Source organism: Diadema antillarum, unplaced genomic scaffold (genome assembly GCF_040938485.1).
Source record: "Diadema antillarum isolate AM-2024a unplaced genomic scaffold, OU_Dant_1.0 seq00000775_RagTag, whole genome shotgun sequence".
NCBI classification, from domain to species: domain Eukaryota; kingdom Metazoa; phylum Echinodermata; class Echinoidea; order Diadematoida; family Diadematidae; genus Diadema; species Diadema antillarum.
In genome coordinates, this window is record NW_027271664.1 from 232,979 (window position 1) to 259,009 (window position 26,031).

The 26,031-nt window shown below is 37.6% G+C and overlaps 1 protein-coding gene across 1 annotated transcript in view; it reads left to right on the forward strand.

The window, feature by feature from the left end:
- The window catches only part of LOC139738924 (liprin-alpha-1-like), a 173,095-nt gene extending 160,353 nt beyond the window's left edge, over positions 1-12,742 (forward strand). Inside the window, exons 23-24 of the mRNA XM_071649549.1 lie at positions 7,955-8,325; positions 11,498-12,742. Of these exons, the coding sequence (XP_071505650.1) occupies positions 7,955-8,284 (330 nt within the window). The 3' untranslated portion in view covers positions 8,285-8,325; positions 11,498-12,742. The remainder of the gene's footprint in view (positions 1-7,954; positions 8,326-11,497) is intronic.
- Positions 12,743-26,031: the final 13,289 nt, after the last annotated feature.

Sequence of the window (26,031 nt, forward strand, 5' to 3'; positions counted from 1 at the left end):
ATACTTTCCTGCATTACAACAAATCTGTTCCGCCTCTCTCTTGCATTCTTAGACTCAAACAACACTGAGAGGTACATGTAGCATGTCATTTGCCATCAGTGGTCCCACATACTGACAATAGCGTTTGTTTGGATAGTTGAGATGATATGAAAGCTACTTGAAGTATTTGAATAGCAAGACAAAGGAAGGGAAAAACTGAAAAAAACAAACAAACTAGACATCTTCGCCCCACAAATACAGTGTACCTGTCTTATAAAAGATTCAGACACTTCATACATTAAAATGTTTTGGTGGTGACTTGTTTGTTCTCCATCCTTCCACAATCCCCTGGTTAAGCTTACTTTGCTGTTTTATGATAGCAGGAAGATTGATAGATATATATCAAGAACTGAAAGGAAATATTACTGTAGTTTTGATAAAAGAAGACAAGAAGAGATAAAAAAAATGCTATTCTAAAGTAAAGTAAAGTGAAAATAATAAGTAACATGACAGTTTTCATCTACATTTTCTCAGCCTCGCTTGATAATGTTTTACCTTCATGAATTCCGATGAAGGAAAAGATGTGTAAAATATTAAATAAAGAGGAAAGGGCATTTAACGAACCCTGTCCTTATAAATTTTTAGATTTTTGTAGATGCGCATTGAAAGTCCACATCATCATATTCTGACATACAATTTGTAACTGTTTTCACCTTCAAGCAACCTTTGGTAGAATGTCACAAATGCTGAAAGCACGCCTACATTCTTCTATTCATTCGGGCATTTATTTTCCGTTTATACATATGTTTATTTATCTATCCATTCATTCAGCTTTAAACTTTATTCTCAATAGTGAAAGATTCAATTTGAGGCATCCATGGTTTCTGTATTCAAGGCACATATACATTTTGTATTTTATTTCAAAGCTATACCTGTCATCTTTACTTTTCCAAGCCGAAATATTGGAAGCATTTACACTGCACATACAGGTTGTTGCAGCTGATAAATACTCTAATAGCAACACTTTTACCTCGCATCAGCAAGTTATACTTTATACCCATATACAAACGCACACCTCACAATTGTTATGCGATGATACAATGAAATTTTGGTGTGTTTTATGGGTGTCTGACTTTCATATCTGTATATTATCAAGACATGTTAGCGCTTTTTTTTCTCTTGTATCTTTTATTTCTTATTGCGATGTGTGTTGTATTGTGACTTGCTCTTTCCTCAAGCAACAAAGTGATTGTTCAAGTGTAGGCGGCAGTAAAGTTTGCATGCCTCAAATTCGTCTTCCAGTAGCCTTTGCTGTAGACCAACTTCTCCCTTGGTCAGTCCCATATGTGTCTGTCGTTGAGCAAGTTTACGTTTTTGTGCAGTGTATGCTCAAAGGGTGCAGAATTCAACAATTATAGCTTTTGTTATATCATTTCTAAGATTAGGGTTATGTGTGTGCTACTTTTACCTGACATTGGAGGGTGGGGGGGGGGGGGTTGGCTAAAAGCAGAATAAATAGAGAAGGAGCCTACTTAAAAGGAAGAAGAATAAGAAGTCAAAAAGATACATTCAGTATCATACTTAGATATGAATACATAGTTCATTGTGTTTCAATAAAAATGATAGAGATGGATATCAACAATTTTAACACTTCATTTCTTCAATAACAAAATTTCTGATTGCATATCCTTGTTGAAAGTTTGCAGAGCTCCCAAATTGCTTTTAATAGATTTGATATGTTTTTGGACGAGGAAAGTGATACTTTGTTCCACTATGACTTCTACATGTATAAATGGTTTTTGTTGTGAATCCAGCTCGCTGAGACCGTGTATACATGTTGTACCCAAGGCCATGCATAGGCATGAAAGGATACCCCTTTCTGTGTTGCATTTCCTGTCTCAATGTACAGTATGCGTTTCTTGTTGGTATGCACTAATTTAGGACAGCAGTTTTCCCCTCCCGCTCCCCCCCCCCCCAAAAAAAAAGGTATTATATGAATTGAGCACTCTCAATGAATAAATCAGTTATGTAAATGAATATGATTTTATTATGATATATTTCACACTTGCCACAGAGTCATATGACAGTAAACGAAATACACCTTGTAATTATGTAAGTGAATAGGATTGCATTCTAATATATAATTTCATGTTGCCATCGAACAAGCCAGAAAAAGCCTGTTAGTAAGCAAACATGAGATATGCAGAAAAAAAAAATATCTGTTGCAAGGATTTAAGGGATTATGATTTGATAAACATGCGGAAAAAGAGATGAATGCACTGAAAAATAAAACAACAGATTACAGAGAGTGTGTGTAGTTCTTTGTGTTTGTGAGTAGTAATGGGGACCTTTCAATAGATTGAAAAAGCTACAGCCACCATTAAAGTGGAAATCTTAGTGCCTTCTGATTAAGATATAAGCACAGGAAATTTTGCTTGTTATCTATGTGTAGTTCTACAATGCATTTTATACTTGGATACTAAATATTATGCAAAATTCATCTTTCCCTGCTAAGTGCAAAGAAATCACTGAAGCAAAAATCTCCGCCTGTTAAGTGTAATTTAAGGACCACTGTTTGAAGACTGCGTGAGCACCGAGGGGGCGTGGGCATTGAGGTTTCTCTAATAGACAGGATAATGCCAAGAGTGTGTGTGTGTGTGTGTGTGTGTGTGTGTGTGTGTGTGTGTGTGTGTGTTTGTGTGTGTTTGTGTCTGTAGCACTTGGTTTATACATACACTTCATATGATATGCATGTAGGTTTATGAATGAGCTCAGTAGGGTCCTATACACTGCATCACCTGTCGAAGTACATCTGCCAAATTTTCCAGGCTACTTAACAATGGCCATCTCTCCTGCCTTGTGACATGGCTAGTATTAAACCGCGTCTTGTAAATACCTTGGCATCTATCTAGATGGTAATCCAGTTTATATCTATCCTTCTGCCTATATTCAAACCATCTTGCGATCTTTCAATTTGACTCGTAATCATTTCACATCAATGACTTTTGCCTGTAATACTATTGGATTCTCCCTGGGGAAGGATTTTTCAAAGCAGGGTTTAAAGTATTTATTTTCCTTCAATACATGTATATTTATATATTGCAATGCAGACAAGGCAGTTCTAGCTGCAGAACATTTGCATTCTCTTTCAATTACTCTGCAAGAATAGCAACATGTAGATTAATTTTGTCACAATATGCTAAAAGGATAGTGATTATTTTGGTTCTGACTTCGATAGATTGCATCGCCATTTCCAACTGTTACAAAGTAAGAGTGATATCACAGTTAATTTTTCAATATATATATACATATTTTTTTTTTCTGTTTTAAGTTGAAAACTGATTGATTCAAAAGTATAGATGACAAAGAGTAAGGACCTGAGCTGCCATGTTTTAGCTTTGTTTGTTGGTTTGTTGTTTTTTATCCAATCCTATAAGAGAAATGAATCCATATCTGAGAATAAACTGTGTTCAGATGGAAGAGGAAATAATTTAATCCCTTGATTGAATATAAACAAGCTATTGCTTTTTTAATTCTCTCTTTTTTTCTTTTTTTTTTGGGGGGGTGGAGGGGGCGGATGGTTCGTGTTTATTCTTATTTTTATCATTTTGGGTGACAGAGATGTAAGCATCAGTAGAAACCTTTGCAGCTGGCCACGGAATATGCAATGCACAGGACTGCCAAAGGTTTTCACAAGTTTTTCAGCAGTTCAAATTAGAGCTGCTTTTAATTGACAAGGGAATTCTTTGAATAGCAAGCATCGTGTGAAGAATTACAACGTATCCCATCGAATTGACCGTATGCAAGATTCACTATAAGCAGAGAGAGAGAGAGAGAGAGCGAAGGGTAGAGGGAGAGAAAGGGAAAAAAAAGAAAGCAAAGATGGAGAAAGAGAGAGATACAGAAGGAGTTGTATCTTCAGCAGAAATGAAAGAAGAGCCGTTCACATTTAATAATAAATCGAACAGCCGTTCAAATAATAATAAATCGAACAGGCCAAGTACTAAAATCAATGGCGATAAATCAAACTGGCAAAGTCCTCCATAAAGACCGCAAAAGTTACTGCCGAGAAAAAGGCATGTGAAGTTTCATTTTACATGCGATTAATCGTCAATTGCGAACCAGCAAAGTCACATTTTCTCTGAAATTATCAAAATTTGGTCTAACGTTTTGTCACAAGATGGACCACACCTTCTACCATTAGATTACACCAAACCTTGAATATCAAGTATTTTGTGTTCTCGTGCACGCATTTGGCAGGTTCGATTTATTGCTGACCAATTTGTCAAGATTGAAAAACATATTATTACATTTAATATTGAATCTATGTCAGATGGGTTTGGAAGGTACAGTCTGTAAGATGGCAGTGTGTCTACACATGTAAACATTTAATTCATATGTCACATAGACAATGAAGTAAAAGCTGACAGTTGAATTGCACAAAGATAGATTTTAAAGGTAGTAGATGTTTTATGGGAGAGGCCTTATAATTCTTCTTGTCTTTCATTGCATGGCTAACAAATTATAGCCATGTGCATCAAAGCAGCACAGAACACATGAGGAATTAGATAACTCTATAACAGGTTTGGTGAAGTTTGATTTTGTAGAATCATCCATATTTTTTCCACTTTTCCCCACAAACTCAAATCTAAAAATGACATTTTCATTGACCCTTCCTCTTGGGAAATTGATGAACTGTGCCATAACTGTGTAGGAGGAATAGCAAATATATCTGTATGAAAGGCAATAGATTGCAAGGAGAATCTTGAATCAACTAAATAGTGTACTTTTTGTAAGTTTCCTTAGGCTTGTTTCATCGGACATGTTTTAACTGTGAGAGCTTGCTGCAATGTTGTAGCCAGCTGGGCTTGGCTTGTTGCCACAATATTGTACCTGAGAACAACCTTGTACGCTGTGAGACACATAGCAATAGATGACGCCTGTTTGCTGTACCTAATCCCAGCACAGTGGATGTACTTTGGCACTCTCTGCCATGACCTTTGCCCTTTGCCCTTTGACACACCTGCACAGTATGTAGTTTATGCACACTTTACACTTGACTAGAATCCTCAACCTTCAAGTCCATATTCAACTTACTGTGTAAGATCTCTCTAACTCTGTTATTTCTGTGACCAGCAGAATACTAAGTCCAGGAACTTTCTCATTACAGATTTATTACTGTCATAGATAATGTATCTGTACGTTCTTAACTGTAACAGCAAAAAGATAAACAAAGATAAACAAAAATAAACAATCAACACTTTAACAAAAACTACCAAACAAAATATATTATGAGCAAGTCCCTCAAACCAACAACAAAACAATTGACAGAAAATTGTGGACAGCTTACTATAAAATGTCTCTTTCTTTTGCATAATTGTATTTTGTGCTGAATGGTTTAGAAATAAAAATGCAGGGTTTTTTATGCCTCTGCCACGAAGTGTCGCCGGAGGCATTATGTTTTCAATTTGTCCGTCCTTCCATCCTTCCGTCCGTCCGTCCGTCCTTCTGTCCGTCCGTCCGTCCGTAATGAATTTTGTGGACAGCGTAACTAAAAAAACGTTTAAGGTATCCTAATGACACTTGATATGTATATGCATGAGGGGACGAAGTTGTGCCTATCAACTTTTGTAGGCACATGCGCAAGGTCAAAGGTCAAAAGGTCAAGGTCAAATGCTCAAAATTTCACTATTTCCCCCATATCTATGCAATGCCTGGAGGTTTTTTCTTGAAACTTGGTGTATACATGTAATGCAAAATAAAGATCTCCAGAGAGTGTTTCAAGTCATGAGGTCGAAGGTCAAAGGTCAGAGGTCAAGTGAAAATGTTAAAATTTCACTTTTTTCTCCATATCTTGGAAATGGTTCAAGCTTTCTTCATGGAACTTAGTACATATGCATGTACTGACTAGCAGTGATTATCTAGGGAATGTGGAGTCATGGATCAAAGGTCAAGGTCAACTCATAATTTCACCTTTTTCCCTCATATTTAAATGCAATACTTGGCAGATTTTTCTTGAAACTTGATATATACATGTATACCCAATAACTATTCTCTTGGAAGTTTCGTGCTCAAACAAAGGTCAAAGGTCAAGTGAAAGGGCGAAATTTCATTTCTTGGTCCATATATCTCGAAAGTGACTCAAGGTATCATCATGAAACTTAGTACATATATCTATGCATGTTCTACCTGACAGTGATTCTCTTGGGAATTTTAGGGTCAAAGGGTCAAAGTTCAAGGGTCAAAGGCCAAGTTAAAATGCAAATGTTTTACTATTTGATAGTGAAATTACATTTTTTTCTCCATACCTTGAAAATTTAATCAGTGCATAGACTTATTTTAAAAAGGGTCAAAAGTGAAGTAAAAATGCTCAAATCCCCAAATAACTGCACTCTTGGGCAGTATACTGTAGCTATCCATCCAATTAAAACTAGGTCAAGGAAAGTGAACATTCAACACATTTGTGACAAACCTATCATTTTGATATTTTGCCAATTATTTGAAACTCATCACACATTGTCAAGACGTTGTACTATAGAACCATGCATTAAGGCGGAGGCATGCCAGTCGCCATAGCGACATTTCTAGTTTATTCTAAGTGCTTCAGGTTTTTAATATGCGCTGCACTGTTGCTTACTCGTATAATATTTTTAAATCTGATTCATGAACAAGATAGAATTTGGTTTGACATTTCTATGCACGAAAGTAACCGGTACACGGAAATCATACGAGCATAGCCAACATGAGATATTAATAGAATGAATGCTAGGACACATACTCACACTGACTACTTCTGTAGAGTTATATACAGTTCAGCTGATAAAGCACAGAGCAATTCAATCGTGCAGATATTTTTGAGGGTCTGAGAATTCGCACTGGCCAAAAGTAGTATTGAATCCAGAAAATTAGTACTGTGAATATTTACAATGTATGCATTAACAGTACACTGTGACTTTAACACAGGGCCAGCACAGCATTTTTAAAAGGGAGGGGAGGGGGGGGGGGGCAGTTTATATTTCTGGTGCCACTTTCATGATTCATCAACTAACAAGTAAAAAAGAAAAGAAAAAGCCTTTAGCGGCTATTTTCTGGTACAACTTTTTTGGATCAGTGGCTTGCAAGCAAAAACACAAAAAAGGAAAGCTTAACAACATTTTTCTGGTGCCACTTCCAGGATAATAAAAGTGGGGGCCCCAAGTGGTTAATTAGACTCTATGTATGCTTGCCCAACCCCCAGGTGCCCGGCAATGTATCATACATGTAGGTATATCATGTTCAAACATCACCACAAACTGTTCGGTGGCCCAAAGGTGCACCGTAATATAGAAATCACATGAGGTATAATTGGATCTAGAAAGACCCTCTGACCAAATGAACATAGCCACAAAAAAAAGAAAGACCCTTAGCACCTATAAAAGAAAAAAAAATCCTTAGCAATGAAAAGAAAAACCCTTAGCCTCAAAACGACAAATCCTTAGCCACAAAAAGAAAAGCCCTTAGCCGCAACAAAGAGCAAAAATAGAAAACATATTAAAATAATGTCAGTTTTTAGCCAAAAATGAAGTTCCAAAATCAATAAGATGTAGCAAAGCAGAACATATTATGTATTCTGAAATATAAACCTTAAAAGAATATGACGGATTCTATTTTTTTTTTAGTCAACAATTTACAGAGGTGATGACAACAATGAACTTTTTTCTTTTTTATACGAAGGAAAGTATGCTTGGATATTCGTACAAGAGATATCGTATCCTATACTATCAACCCTCATTCAGAGATACATGTACATCGTAAGTAGGAACAAAATATCATGTGCTTTAGAATTATCTATGTGACATGAAAAGAAAGACGGATTTTTTTTTTTAAATCTGGATCAGAAACAGGAAAATGGATCAGAAAAAGTCAGCCAAAAGTGAGACACCTGCAAAAGTGGTGTCATCACATCTTTGTTGTATACCTTATCTCTGTCTTGCAGGGTGAGCTGGGTAGATTTAGGCGCGGCCCCTCATGGAGGAAAATGTTCAAAAGCAAAGAGGCCGCCGCCCACCACCGCAAAGACAAACTCCCATTGGACATGACGGCTGGGGAGTGCATGGAGGCCTATGGCCCCTCTCCAGGCTCCCCAACCCAGAGGACCATGATGTTCCCCACCCAGCGGGCCGCACCCGTGGCCCACGGGGTGCCTGTGCTGCCCACCTCCCCGCCCCCAAAGGGGCCGGGGGGCGGGGCCGGGATAGGTGGAGGCGGAGGGGGAGCGACGACCTCACCTAGCAATACGGGCGATCTCAGAACTTATTCCTGCTGACATAAGACCAGTGAGGGCGCTCTTACATAGTTTAGCAAAAGGTGTGTGTCATACCTGTCATTTCCATCTTAAATCCAAACAGGATTTGACAGTTTAGATTTTACCCTAAATATCAGAGTTTTGCTTAAATGTGTTTGGTATCCCCACAAAGTGGAGTTAATTAGACTTAAAGGGATGGTACAACTTTTGTTGAGATAGGGTTTCAATTTTTATTTTGTGTGTGTGTGTGTGTGTGTGTGTGTGTGTGGTGTGTAAGATAATAAGAAACTACTCATGAAATATGAAAGGACATACAATTCTAAGAGAAATTAAAGTTTATTTGATGAAAGAAATTGCTTTTGAAATGGCTGACATATCCAAAATTCAAAGTCCAAACTCAAAGTGGCCACAACCAAAACTGTATTATCTCTCTAATGTGTGCTCTTGTCTTTGTTTGATTGGCTCATTCCTTTATGACATCATAGCACAAACTGTTTAAAGGGGCATTTCTGCAATGAGAGGTAAATGTAAAATTTATCAATAAGTAAAACATAGTAAAATCAATGATGATGCTACAGTTTGATTAGTTAGAAATGCATTTTTCAATGGAGAGAACAGGGCAGGAATAATTTTGGTTGGGCTTGGATTTCAGATCCAATCATACAATAATTGTGAACTTGAATAGCCTGAGCGCAATTTTGCCACAGGACCTAAAGATTGACATCTTGCTTTACATCGACAATAATGCTTTTGAAGTAGTGGTTCAAGAAAAAAATTGTCCATATAGGTATTTGACTTTTGGATTTTCAATGATTTTTTTTTTCATTTGTATTTTTTATTCTTTAACACTGAAGGGAGTTCATTTAGATTAATGTCCTTGTAGCCTTGCTCGATTAACAATCACTCACTGTAATCGCCACTGCCACCTAACTACAACGTACCCAATCAGCTTTCAAATTGCCGCATGCTTCCATAGCTCTCACCACTAGTTGTTTGTTGGATGAATCTCTAAAGCCATCTACTAAGAGCCTGACTGTAATTCTAATCCCTGATACCTGCCAAGAGCCTCAAGAGGACCTGTACTCAATGAATACTAAAGTATGCTTTAGTTTCATTTGTCACCAGACTGTCGTTTCTACTTTTGAAAGTTTTGTTTTCATGATTTCAAGTCTGAGATTGATGTTTTTAAAGTTGTCAGACACAATCGGACCAGAAGTAGGGCAGCCAGTGTCATTTTCTATTCTTGGAAAGTTCATGGTGTCCATTTTCTGTGTGCTGTGCTGGAAACAAAAAGCCTCAGAAAAGTTTCTGTTAAAAGTGAAACGTGGACAGTGTCAGAGACGGAGGCTCTTCAAATTGAGAGTCATATTCTAAATACTGTTTGGGTTTACAGCTCGGAGATATTTGTGACTATCAAAGAGACGATGGTGGGATTTTGAGTGCATGCACAATCCACAAAAGACGCATAATGCCTTGCCATTGCTCACATCATCAGTAAATGACATACGTACCTGCATCCATGCAGATGGGGTTTAGAATTGAGTGTGTGACCATAATCTTGTGAGCTTTTTTTTTTTGTTTTTGTATTTTTTTTTTCATGGGGGCGGGGGAGGGGTCGTAGTTTGGAGGTATGCACACACATACACACATAAATGCACACACTTTCTAGTGTCAAGTGTATGTATTGTGCAGTGGTAACTTCAGTTCCAAAAGATGTAGGAGAGTTACATGTAAACTATAAAGGAATGAATTTGTGGCTAAAAACAATGAAAGCATTTCTCCATAATTGCAGCATAGCATAGCAGCAGCGTCAGTCACATGGCCTTGTCACCCTCTTGGAATGTAATATTTTATGTTTGCTCTGCAGGTTATTACATTACAATGTCCCTTTTGTGAAGAAAGTGGATTATTTCTGGGGGTAGTTTGTTTTGTTTTGTTTGTTTTTTTTTTTTTTTTGCGAGAGTCTGAAATGGGTCTCATTTTCATACACAACTTTCAAGGCAGAAGAAGTAAATACATGCAAATTCAACCAATACCACTTTCTGGCATGAGGTTTCATGTTATGTGCATGACACATCAAGTGTTTGTCGTAGCAGGCATTCTGTTTATGTTGATAATTTGCCCACAGATTATAGGGTTTGTAGAATAAAAAGAAGATCAAAATGTTCATTTGCCAATTCATGTTGTTTCTACTGATCTGCTCGAGGTCTATGTAGATTTTTTTTTTTCTACCTCGGGGAAAATTTTCTTGATATCTGCCGTCATGTATGAACAGCATAGAGTCCTGCATGTGGATGGGTACCCATAGCCTGCATTAACAGATGTGCTTCTTCCTGTAAAATGCATGTAGCTTCCATCATTTGTGACATTTAGTATTTTGATGTGTGTAACCCTGCCTTTTTTATACTTCTTTTGGTGACTGAACTTCCCTTCCACAGATGTGCATTACACAGATTCATCAAATTTTCTGTTGGCCCTTTTCTTTTTTTCATCTGATGAAATATGTTGGATTTTATCCTCGTTTCCATTTCAATTCTGGGTACTATTGAGCTAATATTTCGATAGGGATGTAATCTGTGGTAGTGGGAATTTACCTTCTATGATATGCAAAGAGAGAAAGTGACTTATTTAACGCCCCTCTTTTCCTTCCAATCAAAATGGTTTAATTACCCGAGACGAGATATTTTGGCTTTTATGAAAGTAAAAATGTTCTTGGCTAGTTGATATAGAGTACCTGAGACAGCAAAGTGGAACAAACAGTGCAAAGGAAAAGAGTGTCATCTGCCTTCTTTATTTTTCGTCTTCTTTCATAGATTTCCAAAGTTTGTCAGCATAATGCAGCGCTTGTGGTATACCTAAGGTGGCCTCTCAGCTAGAATGCATTTCTGTGTAAAATGCTCCTTTATGATTGCCTGCTTTACAGCAAACTTGTATTTGTGTCCGTCGGTATGTTGGCAAGAATAGTAGAAATCAAATTTGTGTTGTAATAGCTTCCTTGTGCTTGTGTGTAATCCAAGCTTCGTGGCAAAAAAGAAAAAAATCAATATTAGATGAGTGAAAACTAAAAAAAGGAAGGAATATGTGTAGTAACTGCATTGCACTATTATGTTCAAAAACCCTGCAGTGATACAGTGGCAATCAGTTCATTTTTTTTTCTTTGCAAGAAAGGCTGTCTATGCTGTGTTTACCTTCCTTGCAACTTTCACGTGTCCTTGTTTTTTGCTACACCCACAGAACACATCACCGTGGAAACAAGGACCAAGTCACCCAATCAGCTGACCACGCTTTCCCTAGCGGAACAGACTGTATGGTAGGCCAAAATTTTCGGAAAGCGCAGGACGTCGTTCTGCCGCAGTTCCTCGTGACTTGCAACGTTTTTGCAGGGAGCGCTACGCGACCAACCACCGTTCGCCCAGATCGGTAGATGCTCTGTGGCGTGTGTTCCAATTCATTTGTGGGGGGATGGCATTATTCCACTATGGACCTGTGAGTGTCAGGGGCCATTGGTGTTGATTTGCGATGACTTCAGGGTGACACAAGAGTCCGCGAGAAATTGTGCACCACATGCAATGATGGGATGACCAATCAGTTTTGTTAATGTGTCCAACCAGACAGTAAAGAGAAAAGCTGGAATACTCCAGGCCACCAAATGCAAGAATTGTCCTTTCCGCGCACGGTCAAGCCAACCCACGTCCAGAGAAAGACGGCCTCTGGGCCGGATGACAGCCCCGCAGGATTTGAGGTCCTGCCCCACCATGATGCAGAAGAGATGACCTGTTTCTGAACCCCAACCTGACCCCCCTCCCTCCAATATTAGCAAAGGCAGCTCCGCAGATCCACGAACAATGTTACTTCTGTCTTGGTGAGCGAGCCTGGCCAAACTCTCAGCAAGTCACACGCTCTCTTCAATGCCAAACTCTCACACATCCTCTCCAATTATCTTTTGCGATGCTCTCCGATCAACTGAAACTAAAATGCTGACATGCAATGAAGTACTTAAATCACTGTATTGAAATGTTTTCTGTGTATCCTTCTACAACAAGCAGAATCTACACATTCCATTGAGGAAATAATATTTTGTTATTCGTAAGGTTCTGTCCCTGGAGTGTAAATGCTCACGAGATTCCATTGTTTCGATGTACAATTGTATGTGCACTTATTCGTTAACAGAAAGGAATGAATAGAAGAATCAGAGTGTGGTATTTTGAACAGACTGCTGAGTCTGGTTTTGGTAAGAGAAGAGGAAGTAGAGAATATTTTATACCAGTAAAACATATTAATTTGGCTGTAGCATGGTTTAAAGGGGAACACCTTTCAGCCAGATCTGCTTTCAGCTCATTTAAAATTCCAGCAGCAGATAAATTGATATTGCTGTAGATTTGCTTAAAGGGACTACAACGTAGCCCACTTGAAATCCCAGAATGACCTCAAAATTAGTATTCCTGTCATGTTATGTTGCCTCCGTAATACACACAGTGAAAGGGGACATATAGAAGTGTGCAGGTTTCGTGAAAGATAAATCTAACGTTAGGCTGTAGCAGTGCAGCAGCAGTGCGTGCAGCGCGTAGCGAACGACACCGCTGCGCTGTTGTTGATTCCTACACACGAGCTACACTACAGCGTGCAAAACTCCGAAAGATCGAGGTCCAGGACTACGTTAGAAGTAGGCCTAAAGCGGCTTCGTTACCCAGATCATCTTCAAAATCGGTTTTAGTTTATTCCTAATTCGTACCTGATATGGTGTCCTCCTGCGATCATTCTTCCGTTACTGGAAGCAGTCACTTTGTCAATTGAGCTGAATGCATTGATCACGTATCACACGTCCACACGTTACACACCGACCGGCCACGCCATCGCACCACACAGATTTCTGTAATGCTGTCGCACATCACACCGCGCGCTCTCTTAGCGCTAGCTAGCTAGCTACAAGCCACAGGACTGTCGCTTAAAAGTATCGCTACTACGCGCACTGCGTACATTGTTAAGTGAGAAAATATAGAAAGTCATATATGTTGATTTCCAAAAAGTTTAATTGTGTTTGTATAAAGAGTACAAAAGAGATGATGTCACAGTCTTTTGTTATGAGCTTGGATTGGAACCAGGTGGGAGCCAACAATAATGTTCACAGACAGGGCCAGATGAGGTTGTCTAGAACCAGTTTCCATGGCGATGAATGCCTATGACATCACTCTTTGGTACTCTGTTGGAGGGTCTGAATCATGAATTCGGGGACAGACATTTGAAAGAGTGTGGTAAAGAGCTACCAAAAAGATGAAGATGTATGGTCAGTTATGGTGCTTGATGGTGTCATTGATCATTAATTTTAGACTTTTTTTTCCATCTTCATTGGGCTTTTGCCTTCACAAGCATGCAGGTAATTTTTTGTTTTTCTAGGTAGAGGACATTATGAATATTTTCGCTAGATGCCGATATCCATTTATGATGTGTATCGATCATCCCATTCACATACATTGCACATTCTGAGGTGTAGGGGTCATATGGTACAATGAATAGGATAATGTGGTATATCCTTTGTCTGTGCTATTGTACATGTACGTAGTCACCAGTTCACGCTCATCGTCAAAACTACCTCTCCCCCTCGTAAAGACCGGACACCGATGGTTAAAGCTGCAAGCAGCCAGTCCGTCACAGGTCAGCCTGCATGGAGTGAGTTCATTGACCTCTGTCTCCCCAAAGTGCTCTTTTGCAACATTATCCCTACAAGTACTGAGGAGAATAAACTGGAAGAAATCACCTTTTTCCTCATCAAATTGGCAACATTCAATATTGATGGATATCCCATGTTTCAACATGATAAGATGAAACAGGTTAGAAAAATGCAATTAACTTAGAATAAACTTTCATCTTTAAAAAATGTGTTGCCAATTTAGCAATTACTTTACAAGTATTTTCTCAAATTTGTGAAAGTTTTGCAACAGCATCAAACATTGTATTTTTCAAATACTTCTTTTCTTAATTCTATATCATTTTGACTTTGTTCTTGTGAGCGGCAATATTTTTAAAACCCATTTGCTATTGAAATTAATGAAAATGAACAGTCACGTAAATTGGTATCTCAATATCTCATTTGCATCACTTTTCTTTGATAAAAGTCAAGATTCTTTTTTGTTTCCCCCACTAATAAATTCTTAAATGATATCATGTCTGTATCTCATCAAATTGATCATACCAATGATGTATAAAAGAATAATGACAAAAACCATAAAAAAATGCAAACAAGAGACTTGAAAAAGAGACTTTCGCATTAATTCTTCCAGCCTAACAGGAAGGAAACAAAAAAATATAGATACTTGTCGCCAATGTTCAATGCAAAATGGTCAGGATGAGGGTAGTGCCAAGTGGTAGAGATGACTTTCTTCCGTTGATGCAATGCTTGTGGTTGTTGCAGAATGTGCCATGTGTCGGGGACGAAAATCATCGTCTTTATTTGTCGAAACATCAGGGAACCCGTAGGGACCGCGAGCAACTCACAGTAGAGACAAAGTTAGAATCTAAACAGTGTACGTGTGTTTTCTGCTCTGACTGAAGATGCAAATATTGATATAATGAGCAGGAATTTAGAGAGAAAGATAGGGAGAGAGTGAGATGAGAGAGGGTGAGTGAGAGTAGATATATGCAGTATGTAAAATGTGAATTACGTTTATTACTTAAACCGAATTCACGCGACGAAATTTCTCTCAAGTATTGTGTACATAAAACTATATAAACGTGATGATATACACTCTATGTATATGATGTACAGCATATCGCAAACGTAGCTAGTGGAGAGAGAGTGTGAAAGAGAGAGAGAGAGAGCGAGAGAGAGAGAGAGAAAGAGAGAGAAAGAGGGAGATAGGTTGGCGATCCCCAGTTAACGTAGAGTTAAGACTGTTTTACAAGCCAAATATGTAATGTACTTTTTTTTTTCTATCGAAGTCTAGGGATCGACTTTGAGAAGCTGGAGGATGAAGTTTATGTTGTCTATGCAAATTATAGGACAGGGGAGAAGAGAGAAGAGATATGATGTGAATCAAAGGAAGTGCATGTGGATTGACGAGCTGAAAAAGCTAGCAATCCCGTCAAAGTCTTTTGGTGTTTTTGTTTTTGTTTTGTTTTGTTTTTTTAGATGCAAGTACTCCCTATGAAGACAAGAAAGTCGGCTCTGGGAGGCGTGGTGAAGATACACAGGTGTTTAAAGATAGCAAGATGTTTTATGTTTTCATAGTGCTGTGGTGAACATGATTCTCTCTTTTTTCCTTTTTTTCCCTTTAAATCGTTCTTGTATTGCAAGGTAGTAACAGTGTTACCTTTTTGGTATATTGCTTAGTCTGAATTGTGTTTTTGATCTCACAATTTACACTCGGTATCAGAGGGAATGCAAAAGTGTTGATTATGGATTTCAATTTGAGATGTTCAGGCACCTAATAAAGGACACGAAAACAGAGAGAGACAGGAAAAAAAAATCTTATCGGCTGCTGTAATTGTCACAAATATTACGGTCACACAAGTTATTCCCTAAGTCCCATCTGCCTACATGTGTGTGGGATTAGGAGATCAGTACAGCCCCTTACCCCAGCTGCAGGGAGTATTAAAGTGATATTAAGTGATATTAAATGACTTGTCTGGGTAAACCTCCTCTTATGACAGAGAAATTTGATTTTATCGGAGAATGACTTTTTAGTTTGTGAATTATAACTGATGACGTGATGATATTATGATCGTGTGAATTCGAAGAAGAAATTAAAAAAAGAATAATAATAAAGAGATAAATAAATAAATAATAAATAAATAAATAAATATAAAAAAGGGGGAAAAGTGACATCGAATGATGAAACATATTCAAAAACCATAGTGTTTTTTTTTTATTATTATTGCACAATTCTTTGTTACTCTGTGTATGGTGTTAAATACATTGCTACCTTCATTGTGAATTTGTTCAGTATACCTGGTATAAGTATGTGCAAAAGGAAAAATCTTTGTTTGATTTCAAATGGTGTCTTTAGATTTTGTATGTTGTCTTCTAGTACAAAAGAATGAAGGATGAACCATGCCCATACAAAAGATTACGTTTGGTATTTTTTATCATTTTCTGTTTAAACATTGCGGATACACATAGAAACTGTGGTATGATTTAGTGGACGATATCATTTCGGACAGAGTTTGATTTGTAATTCTTACTGTAAGGTCCTTCCGTAATGCAATCATCAGTTATTGAGCCCCATGTTTATCATACATGTGAGTAAGATTGTTAATGCCTTCCTTGTTCCTTATATGCTCTTTACCCTTTTCTCCTTTTTTTTCTATTTCTTGGAGGGTTAGACTAAGATTCAGACTCTCAAAGTAAACCATCTCATTCAGTGAAACGTGCCATCAGACTGAAGAAATGCCATGTTAATACATCATTTCAACACACAAAGGGTGCATTTATACTCAATTTATGAAGGCAGAATCGAAAGAGTCGATTCTGCAAAACATGGACTGCGCATTGTTAAAAAACTATAAATTCCTCTTGTAACTAGCTGAGCAGCATACATGAACATGATTTTGCATTTATGCCTCCCCAGTAAATGTGATTAGAAAGACTGCAAAGACATCCTTTTGTGCATTTTAAATCAGCATTTTGAAAGAGTGCTTAATATCAAAATGAGTCAGGATGCAAGGGTGTTTTGCACCAGCTACCACATTTCAAAGCACAGATTGTTTCCCAAAAAGTTAAGCGGAAATCACCAAAAGTGATTTCTTGTCCCTGCAACTTAGTTTAGGACGCCGCTCTGTATTTATCACAGTTTGTCTTTATGTTTAAAAACAGATTCTTAAAACCAAGATGATAATGCCCAACACAGGGATAAACATAATTATAAACATACATTATTAATATTTATGTATATTATTTTATCATATTTTGTCCACAACCTGAGTGGGTGCATTGTCTAACCTTGTTAAACTTCAGTGTATGTGTAGAAAATTTGTTTGTATAGGGAATTATTTTATTTATGTTCACAAGCAGTGTCTTTAGTTTGTAATGGTAACACCGATGTATTTGTCTAATTAGTCCAGAATATATGCGCACCAATCTTTCTGATTCTAGGAAATAGCATTCAAACTATATACCTTCTCGTTGGTATCCTTATTCAGGATGCATATTCATTTTAAAGAAATATACCTCAGTGGAGTCAAATATATGCATTGTGCTCAGTTCCTGTGAGTGCAAATGATATACATTCCTCTTCATATTTTTCAGACAAAATAACAGCTGTTGTTTGTGCCTGTTGTCTGTAGAACAAAAAAAAAAAAAAAAAGAAACGAGAGTACACTGCACCAAATTACTATTGATTTCTTGATTACTGTGTTGAATAAAACAACAACAACAAGAAAGACAGAATGTTTGCCCTCTATACCCCCTATCCCGGCAAAATATGTCACAGCTAGCTGCTAAAAAGCCTGTAAAATTATTCTCTTCAGATCAATGATGGACCCAGGCAAGAAACTAAAATCATGCAGTTCAATTTGTTTGTAGATGTACTGAATTATTCCCCCCCCCCTTTTTTTTTTTTGAGAAAGAGAGAGGGGTAGGATTGTGTTCAAGTTAATGTCCTTTGGTTTTTCCTACTTTGAGATGTGATTCATTTTGTCGCAAAGTCCGTAGTTGAACATGTTTCAAACTGATTTTGTGGGAATGAGAACTACTAGTATACATAGTGGTGCATGTACCATTCTCTGCCCCACCCTACCACCTCCCCTTTCTGGTGTGGGTGCTGGCATAGGGTTGACAAAAATCCCTAGAGACAGTGAAAATGTGTCGTCCTTTAATAGTCAAGCCACAAAATCCATGGACTTGTGAAAGATCTTTGAGTGGGAATGTCCCTGACTTTTCTGTTGATTCAAAAATATGTTATCATCACAAACACAGGGACCTTCACTCGCATTCTGTACTTTGATGAATTATTCATGAACCTGTGTATGAAAGAAGTATACTTTATGCATTTTGATATTTCATATAGTTGTAGTACGAGAAATGAATTTTGAACGTGCGAGAGAGAGATAAAAAATGATTATATATTCAGTGAGATCGTTCTGGGATTGTCTTTATATCAGAAGCAAATTGGTAACATGAATAAAAGAAAATCATCTCAGAGTGTATATTTTATGGGTACATTACAAGTAGTACAATATTTGTCCAGGTATAGAGGATTAATTTGCTTTCTTTTATTTGTGTCTTTTTTTTTCTGTTGTACTGATATTTTTGCTTGATGTTAGTTGTATGTAGTGTAATGCAAAATGATTTTCAATGCCAGAGTGGACTCCACCCTGTGACATGGAAGTTCACAAAGAGGAGAAACTGTTGCATAATCAAAGACAGTGTACAGATGATAAAAGGATACTTGAAAATTGATTCCTTCAGAAATCTGCTATGATTACTATGATACAATAACTGACGATGTTGATAAAAGAAGGGTTATTTGTTTTATGTACCAGATACACTCTGTATGTTACAGGACTGAAAATAGAGAGTGAGAGAAAGCAAAGCAAAAGAAAAAAAAAGGAGAAAGATAACCAAATAAACTACCTAAGTTATTCTTTATCAAGCCTTGTGTATTATTGTGTATTTTTCCTCCTTGTATGTCCTTGGGTGAAAAGGAAATTGATCTGCCGTGCGTGTGATGTGGTTTGCCGAGTTGGTAAATACTCAGTATAAGTTTGGATACCCTGTCAAGGGAATATAACAGAAATGAAAATACATTATGGTAAAATGTACAAATCTTTGTAGCAAAGAGTTTTACGTTCTTTGTAGGCTTGTCTCTTATTGATAGGACATACAATTGAGGTCCCGTCTGTGTGTGAGAAAGTCACAACTCGTGCACGTGAAAGATCTCGCTTCATTCATTCATCGCAAAGATAGTCTGGGTGCCAAAGGCTGAACCTTGTTTTACCGTCCACCCAATGTTTTTTGATGGTTTTACCCTATTTCGGGGGTGCTGAATCCGAATCTGCATGATGCAACTCTTGCATCCTTGAGGGTTTTGAGATATTCAAGATGGCCGCCCAAATGGCCGCCCAAACCGGAAATTCCCATGTATTTCCTTGTATATGGTGAGAAATTCAATTCATGGTTTTACCCTAATTCGAGGGTGCTGAATTAAAATCTGGATGATGCAACTCTTGCATCCTTGCGGATTTTGAGATATTCAAGATGGCCACCAAAATGCCCGCCAAAATCAGAAATTCCTATGTATTTCCTTCTAAATGGTGAGAAATTGAAAACAATTGATGGTTCTAAGCTATTTCAAGGGTGCTGAATCCGAATCTGGGTGATGCGACTCTTGCATCCTTGATGATATTGAGATATTCAAGATGGCCGCCAAAATGGCAGCCAAATTACCCGGAAATTCCTATGTATTTCCTTCTTAATGGTGAGAAGTTCAAAACAATTTATGGTTCTAAGCTATTTCGAGGATGTTGAATCCGAATCTGGCTGTTGCGACTCTTGCATCATTGAGGCTTTTGAGATATTCAAGATGGCCACCAAATTGGCAGCCAAAATGGCCGCCCAAACCGGAAATTCCTATGTATTTCGTTCTTAGTGGTGAGTAAGTGAAAACAATTGATAGTTCGAAGCTATTTCGACGGTGCGGAATCCGAATCAGGATGATGCAACTCTTGCATCGTTAAGGGTTCTGAGATATTCAAGATGGCCGCCAAAATGGCCGCCAAAACCGGAAATTCCCCTCTACTTCCTTCTAAATGGTGGAAAATTGAAAAACTATTGATGGTTTTACCCTAGTTCGAGGGTGCTGAATCAGAATCTTGATAAAACTCTTGTATCCTTAAGGGTTTTGAGATAATAAAGATGGCGACCAAAATGACCGCCAAAAATGGAAACTCGCATGTAGACCCCTTTTTCCTTCTAAATGGTGTAAAATTGAAAACAAATTGATGGTTTTACCCTATTTTGAGTTTGCTGAATTTGAAGCTGCAGGATACAGCTCTTGCATCCTTAATGGTTTTGAGATGATAAAGATGGCCGCCAAAATGGCCCCCCAAATGGCCGTCAAAACGGAAATTCCCATGTAGGCCCCTAATTCGTTCTAAATGGTGTAAAATTGAAAACAATTGGTAGTTTTACCCTATTTTGAGGGTGCTGAATCCGAACCTGGTTTATGCAACTTTTGTGTGTGTGTTTGTTTGTTTGTTTGTTTGTTGTTGTTGTTTTTTTGATATTTTCTTATAAATTGTGAAATATTGTGCTATAACGAGAAGCGAGTGATTAAATGCAATAATCCTTATTCTTGAATTCAGCTCGGTTGAGCAAATTTGTCAAATCAGCCAACAATATGGCATCCAAAATGACTGTCACAATGGTATTGTAATATACTGAGATATTCCGATATGTCTCAAACGGAACTTTTTCATTCATTTTCATTCATTCATTTATTTTTCATTTCCAACAAAAACATATAAATATATTACAAAAATTGAATACAGTGCATAAATTTCATCATACAAAGTAAAGGATAAATTTACAGAAAACTTGTAGGTATAGGAAAATGTTGGAAATGGGGAGGAATGCTAAAAAGCTGAGCTTGTAGGCTGCATTCCCCCCACACGTAATACAAGAAATTATATGATCGATAGACTGATAAGCATTGAAAATGGATGAAACAAAGAAACTAAGACAAAAAGACCTATAACCTAACTTATCCGAAACAAAAACCCTGAACAAATCCCTACACTACACTAAGTCGCTGTCATGCCGGAAAAGAGAGGAGAGAAACAAAATAGTATGTGTGTGTGTGTGTGTGTGTGTGTGTGTGAGTGTGTGTGTGTGTGTATGAGAGAGAGGGGGGGGGGAAACTTTAACACGTAATGGAAAGAAAAATGATATTGACATCATACTGAAACGTACAAACACAAGGATAAGACTGAAAATTTCTTTATGCACAATTGTTATAAAGTAATGCCTGTGGTAGCCAATAAGGGCTCCGCAGACTGATGTGAAGTTAATCCTTTTTGGCTATAAGAGTAATATTAAATTATGGCCTGCTGGTATTTGGTGTTGAAATTTGTCTTGTATTCTTATGAGTCTCGCCGCGTGCTCTTATGAAACTTGTGGCATATTCTGATTACGTCACTAGAAATGGTTGCATCCCTGACCACTATAGTAGATAATTATCAATATAAGGGTAATTTCAAAAGCACTCTGCGTGCTTATAATATTCGTAAGTACTGGATTATCAACTATTACCTTACATGTTGTTGTTTGTTTGTTTGTTTGTTTGTTTGTTTTTTTTTACTGCGCGTTACCTGTGATTTTTCTATCCCCTCGTGTGTATGTAATATCGTCGCTTGGGCGACAAGACCCTGTATCTGAAATTTTAGTGAAAATGACATTTTTTGAATAAACGGATAATCAGTTAATGATGTCCTGTCCAAACCTTAGCTGTCCTATCCCAAAAATGAAGCTACCATGGGATGTCAAAGGAAAGGTTCTCTCATTTGTTATAGTGCTTTGGCTGCCATGTTTGTTTGCTTTTTGTTTTTGTTTTTGTTTTTCTCTCCTGAACATGTGACATTTTGTAGATTCGAGGTTTGTCGCCCAAATATTACATTATACTGAAGAAAAATTTGAAGCAGAACTATAAAAATGTCCAACTCTTGTCTTCTACAATGTCATCAAGACCACCAATATAAACCAATTAACCAACGTGAGTGTTCATGGATGAAACGATTAAAACTGTTCATGGATTAAAACTGGTAATATTGGGAATCTCAGTAAACTTTTCTACATCACTACTACAATATGTTCGAGATGGGTATGTCTTGTCCTCTGATTGTTAGTGTTCAAAACATATCAATGATAATTTATGTAGATGAAACAGTGTAATCTTTCAAATATTTAACCGCATCTGTTGTCTTGCAGGATTCATTCCTGGCACAGCTGTATCTTACAAACTCCAAGATATCCGGTAAAGCTGGTTTCCCTGTACAGCAAGTTCAGACTGGGATGGACGATATGCATTCGTTTATCAGCAAAGTATGGTTGGGTTTAGATTTTGCCATTGACGAAAACATAAAATAGGGTGAAACCATTGTATTTTATTGTTATCAATTTCTCACCATCCTGGCGAGCAAATTGTTCTCAATTGCGAAACATTACAATTGAAATACGTGGAAATTTCCGGTTTTGGCGGCCATTTTGAAATCGGAATAGGATGGAACCATCAATTGTTCTCAATTTTGAACCATTGAGAATGAAATACGTGAGGATTTCCGGTTTTGGCGGCCATCTTGAATATCTCAAAATCCTCAAGGATGCAGAAGTTGCATCATCCAGATTCGGATTCAGCACCCTCCAAACAGGGTAAAGCCATCAATTGTTTTCAATTTCTTACCATTTGGAAGGAAATACATCGGAATTTCTGGTTTTAATTGGCAGTTATTTCGGCGGTCACTTTGGCGGCCATCTCGAATATCTCAAAACCCTCAAGGATGCAAGAGAATTGCATCATCCAGATTCGGATTCAGCACCCTCGAAATAGGATAAAACCATCAAAAAACGTTGGGTGGACGGTAAAACAAGGTTAAGACCAAAAAGTGGCATAACTCGGGGAAGTGGTCCCGCCTCACATTCAAGTGGACCCCATGAAAGACCAGCTAGTGCAGCTAAATATGGGCTATCCAGCCATCTCAAATGTAAAATTAAGCAAACAAACAATTATTACATGGTATCTGGATGCGTTTTGTTCTTAACGTTTCCTTCCAAATCAACAATGAAAGATTGACAGAAGAAAAAGAGAGATAAAGAGAGACAATTATAGAGACAGACAAGGAAAATGAAATATTAAAGCGGGGTTCCCACTATCGTGCGATCCATTGCGAACGCCACGATTGGACATTCGTAACTGATCGTGGAAGATTTATTGAACTCGTCTGAAATTTCACGTTTGGATACGAGGTTATGCGAGTCAATGCGTGTTGGTACGCTTGGATGCGATATGGTCACGATTGGTCTATTTCAAGCGATACGATCTGTCACGATCTGGTCTGCCGTTCAAATACGATCCGACAGGATTGTCCTGATTGAGTTCACGATTGGTACCGATCTAATATGACCATTACGATCAGGATCCCTGATCTGGTACGTGCAGCAACGTACTGATACGTTCCAATACGAATACCGCGAACCAATACGGCCTGCTGAGATAAGATACGATATCTTTTACGATCGGGATCAGAGGCGACCCCCATTTAAGGCGCGATTGCATCCGAATGGGAATATTATAGTCCGGCTGACGATGGATTTCATTGTTTCCCTTAAATTATGCAGAGTGATTAGGCCTATTAATTTTATCCACAACCATTGATGATGGCAAGGCTTGACAGGTTGACGATGATGACAACGTAACCTTTGCAGTATTGCTAATGACGATTATGTTATCAGAGAGAAAGCAACACCCAGGCCAGCCATAACCTCAGATATTCCCTCGTCTAATATTAAACGTAAAGAAATTAATAGATTATTAAAACGATAAGCTCATCCCCCCCCCCTCACAAAAAATGAAATAACGAACCCAAATACATAAGATCAGATGATTGCCCCTCTTCACCAGAAAAAAAAAAACAAACAAACAAACAGCAAGACAAAATGACCTTTCTCTCCAATACATGAAGAAAATGATTATAATTTATGATGAAATGGAAGCTAAGAAAGAGGATGGGATCATTTTGAATGTTATGTAATATAGTATTATGTGTTATATACGCTCGATATAAGAAAGTTGGCCGAATGGATAGTATTGCTTATGTATTCGATTTCATATTCGCAAAGTGTATGTATCATATGCCTTTTTATTTCAAAATGTCGTTATCTCATGGGTTATTAAAAGTTTGGTTTATTCGACTTGAGTTAGTGTTTTACTTAACAATGTTTAACATAACTGATACACACACATAACAGAAAAGTGACTCCCTAATCAAAATGATGTCACTTTTTAACAAAAAAAAAGGAGGTTTTACGCAAAATTATTTCGCAGGAGTATATTGCTACACTTATTGAATAACTAACTGTGAAAAATAATAAGAGTGATCTTCATTGTCATAATCATACGAGTGATCTCACATCCACGACAATGGTCACTTTTACATTTGCAGTAATAATGAGAGTTGAAAATAACCATTTTCCTCTAAAATTGTGCTCTAACAAACATACAAAAAAAGACATTGAAAAGTGTCAAAGTAGATGTAAAGGGGTCAAACGATGGCTGATGAAACAACAACTCTTAATTACTATGTACAATACACAAACAGCACGATACTGCACCCCCAAAAAATACTCTGTAATATACTTTTAAAAATTAACCATTTGCCTTTGATATGTACCCATTCAAGCACGATTCATTAAATTATTCTCATCTTTGTACTGACGTTAGTCAATACGTGCAGACATACAATTGCCATTTTATTTTTGCTCATTTTTTGTTTTCGTTACAAAAGTTATCCCATATCCTGTTTTGTGTGTCTGTATAATGGTAGTAGCAACTCATTAATGAAAACATCATTAACATAATGTATGAAAACATCTAAAAATCTGTAATACAACTTTCATTTTATGAAATCATTAAAAAAAATGATTTTGATAATGTACCTTAAAAATTACGACAGTTAAACCCCACACCGTCATACAATTTACCATTTCGAAATAATAATCTAAAGATGCATGCTACCACCTATCAGAATACAAAATAAATCAATTTATGAGTAAAATAAGGGCAAATGGGCAAAAAATAATAATTATTATAAGCGGAAGTGAAGTGAAAAAGTCGATCCCGATCAACACGATTAAGAAGCACGATTAGAAGAGATTTGCTGCGTTTGGATACGATCCTAGACGAACTGATGCGATGATCACGATCAAAAACTAATCGTGTTAATCGTAGAAAATTTTTGAACCGTCCAAAATTTTCCTACGATTAACGCGATTGCCAAGATTGACCTTAAGATCTGATACAATCTGATAAGACCATCACGCTTGCTGCACGATTAAGACCACGATGTCAATCGTGGCGCCAATCGTGATAATGGGAACCCCGCTTACGCAAACAACAAAAGGAAACACATTTCAGGAGAGGAGTGTCTATCGTCATTAGTCGTCATGTGTACGATTGACAATCTTATAGTTATCTGAATGACACCCGATTCTGGGCTATTTCTGTTTTTGCTCAGCTGAAACGTGTATCACAGTTTAAAACTTTTCACAGACATATCTGCAATGTATGAATGAATTCCTTTTGCTATTTATTTCAGGAATGTGCTTGTTGATGGGCTTGTTCGCGACACTAAGCATGATATGGTTTCATTATCATCGATGAATGCTTCGCTTTTGTGACGTCAATGTAGTGTTGATGCATGCGTTTTGACGATATTTCTTTATGGGTATAATCTAGGGATTTAGGTCCTTTCATGAAACTGTAATTTATCAAGTTTGCAGAGACTCCAACTCTCCCGTTTTTCGACGGGAGATCTCCCGCCGAAAACCCATTTTTGCAAAATATCTCGTTCTCCCGTTTGAGATTTAATTTCTCCCGCCCTGGCTCAATGTCTCCCGTTGGAAAGGATTTCTTACTTATTGCTATCCTATGTTGCAAAAATAAGCCTTAGATAGCACCAGAGAGCATCTATAACCCTAGGAACTTCGCGCTTCGCACACAAACTTGGAGTCTCCCGTTTGCTAGGGGTTTCAGGCGGGAGAATCTCCAGATCAGAAGGTGCTT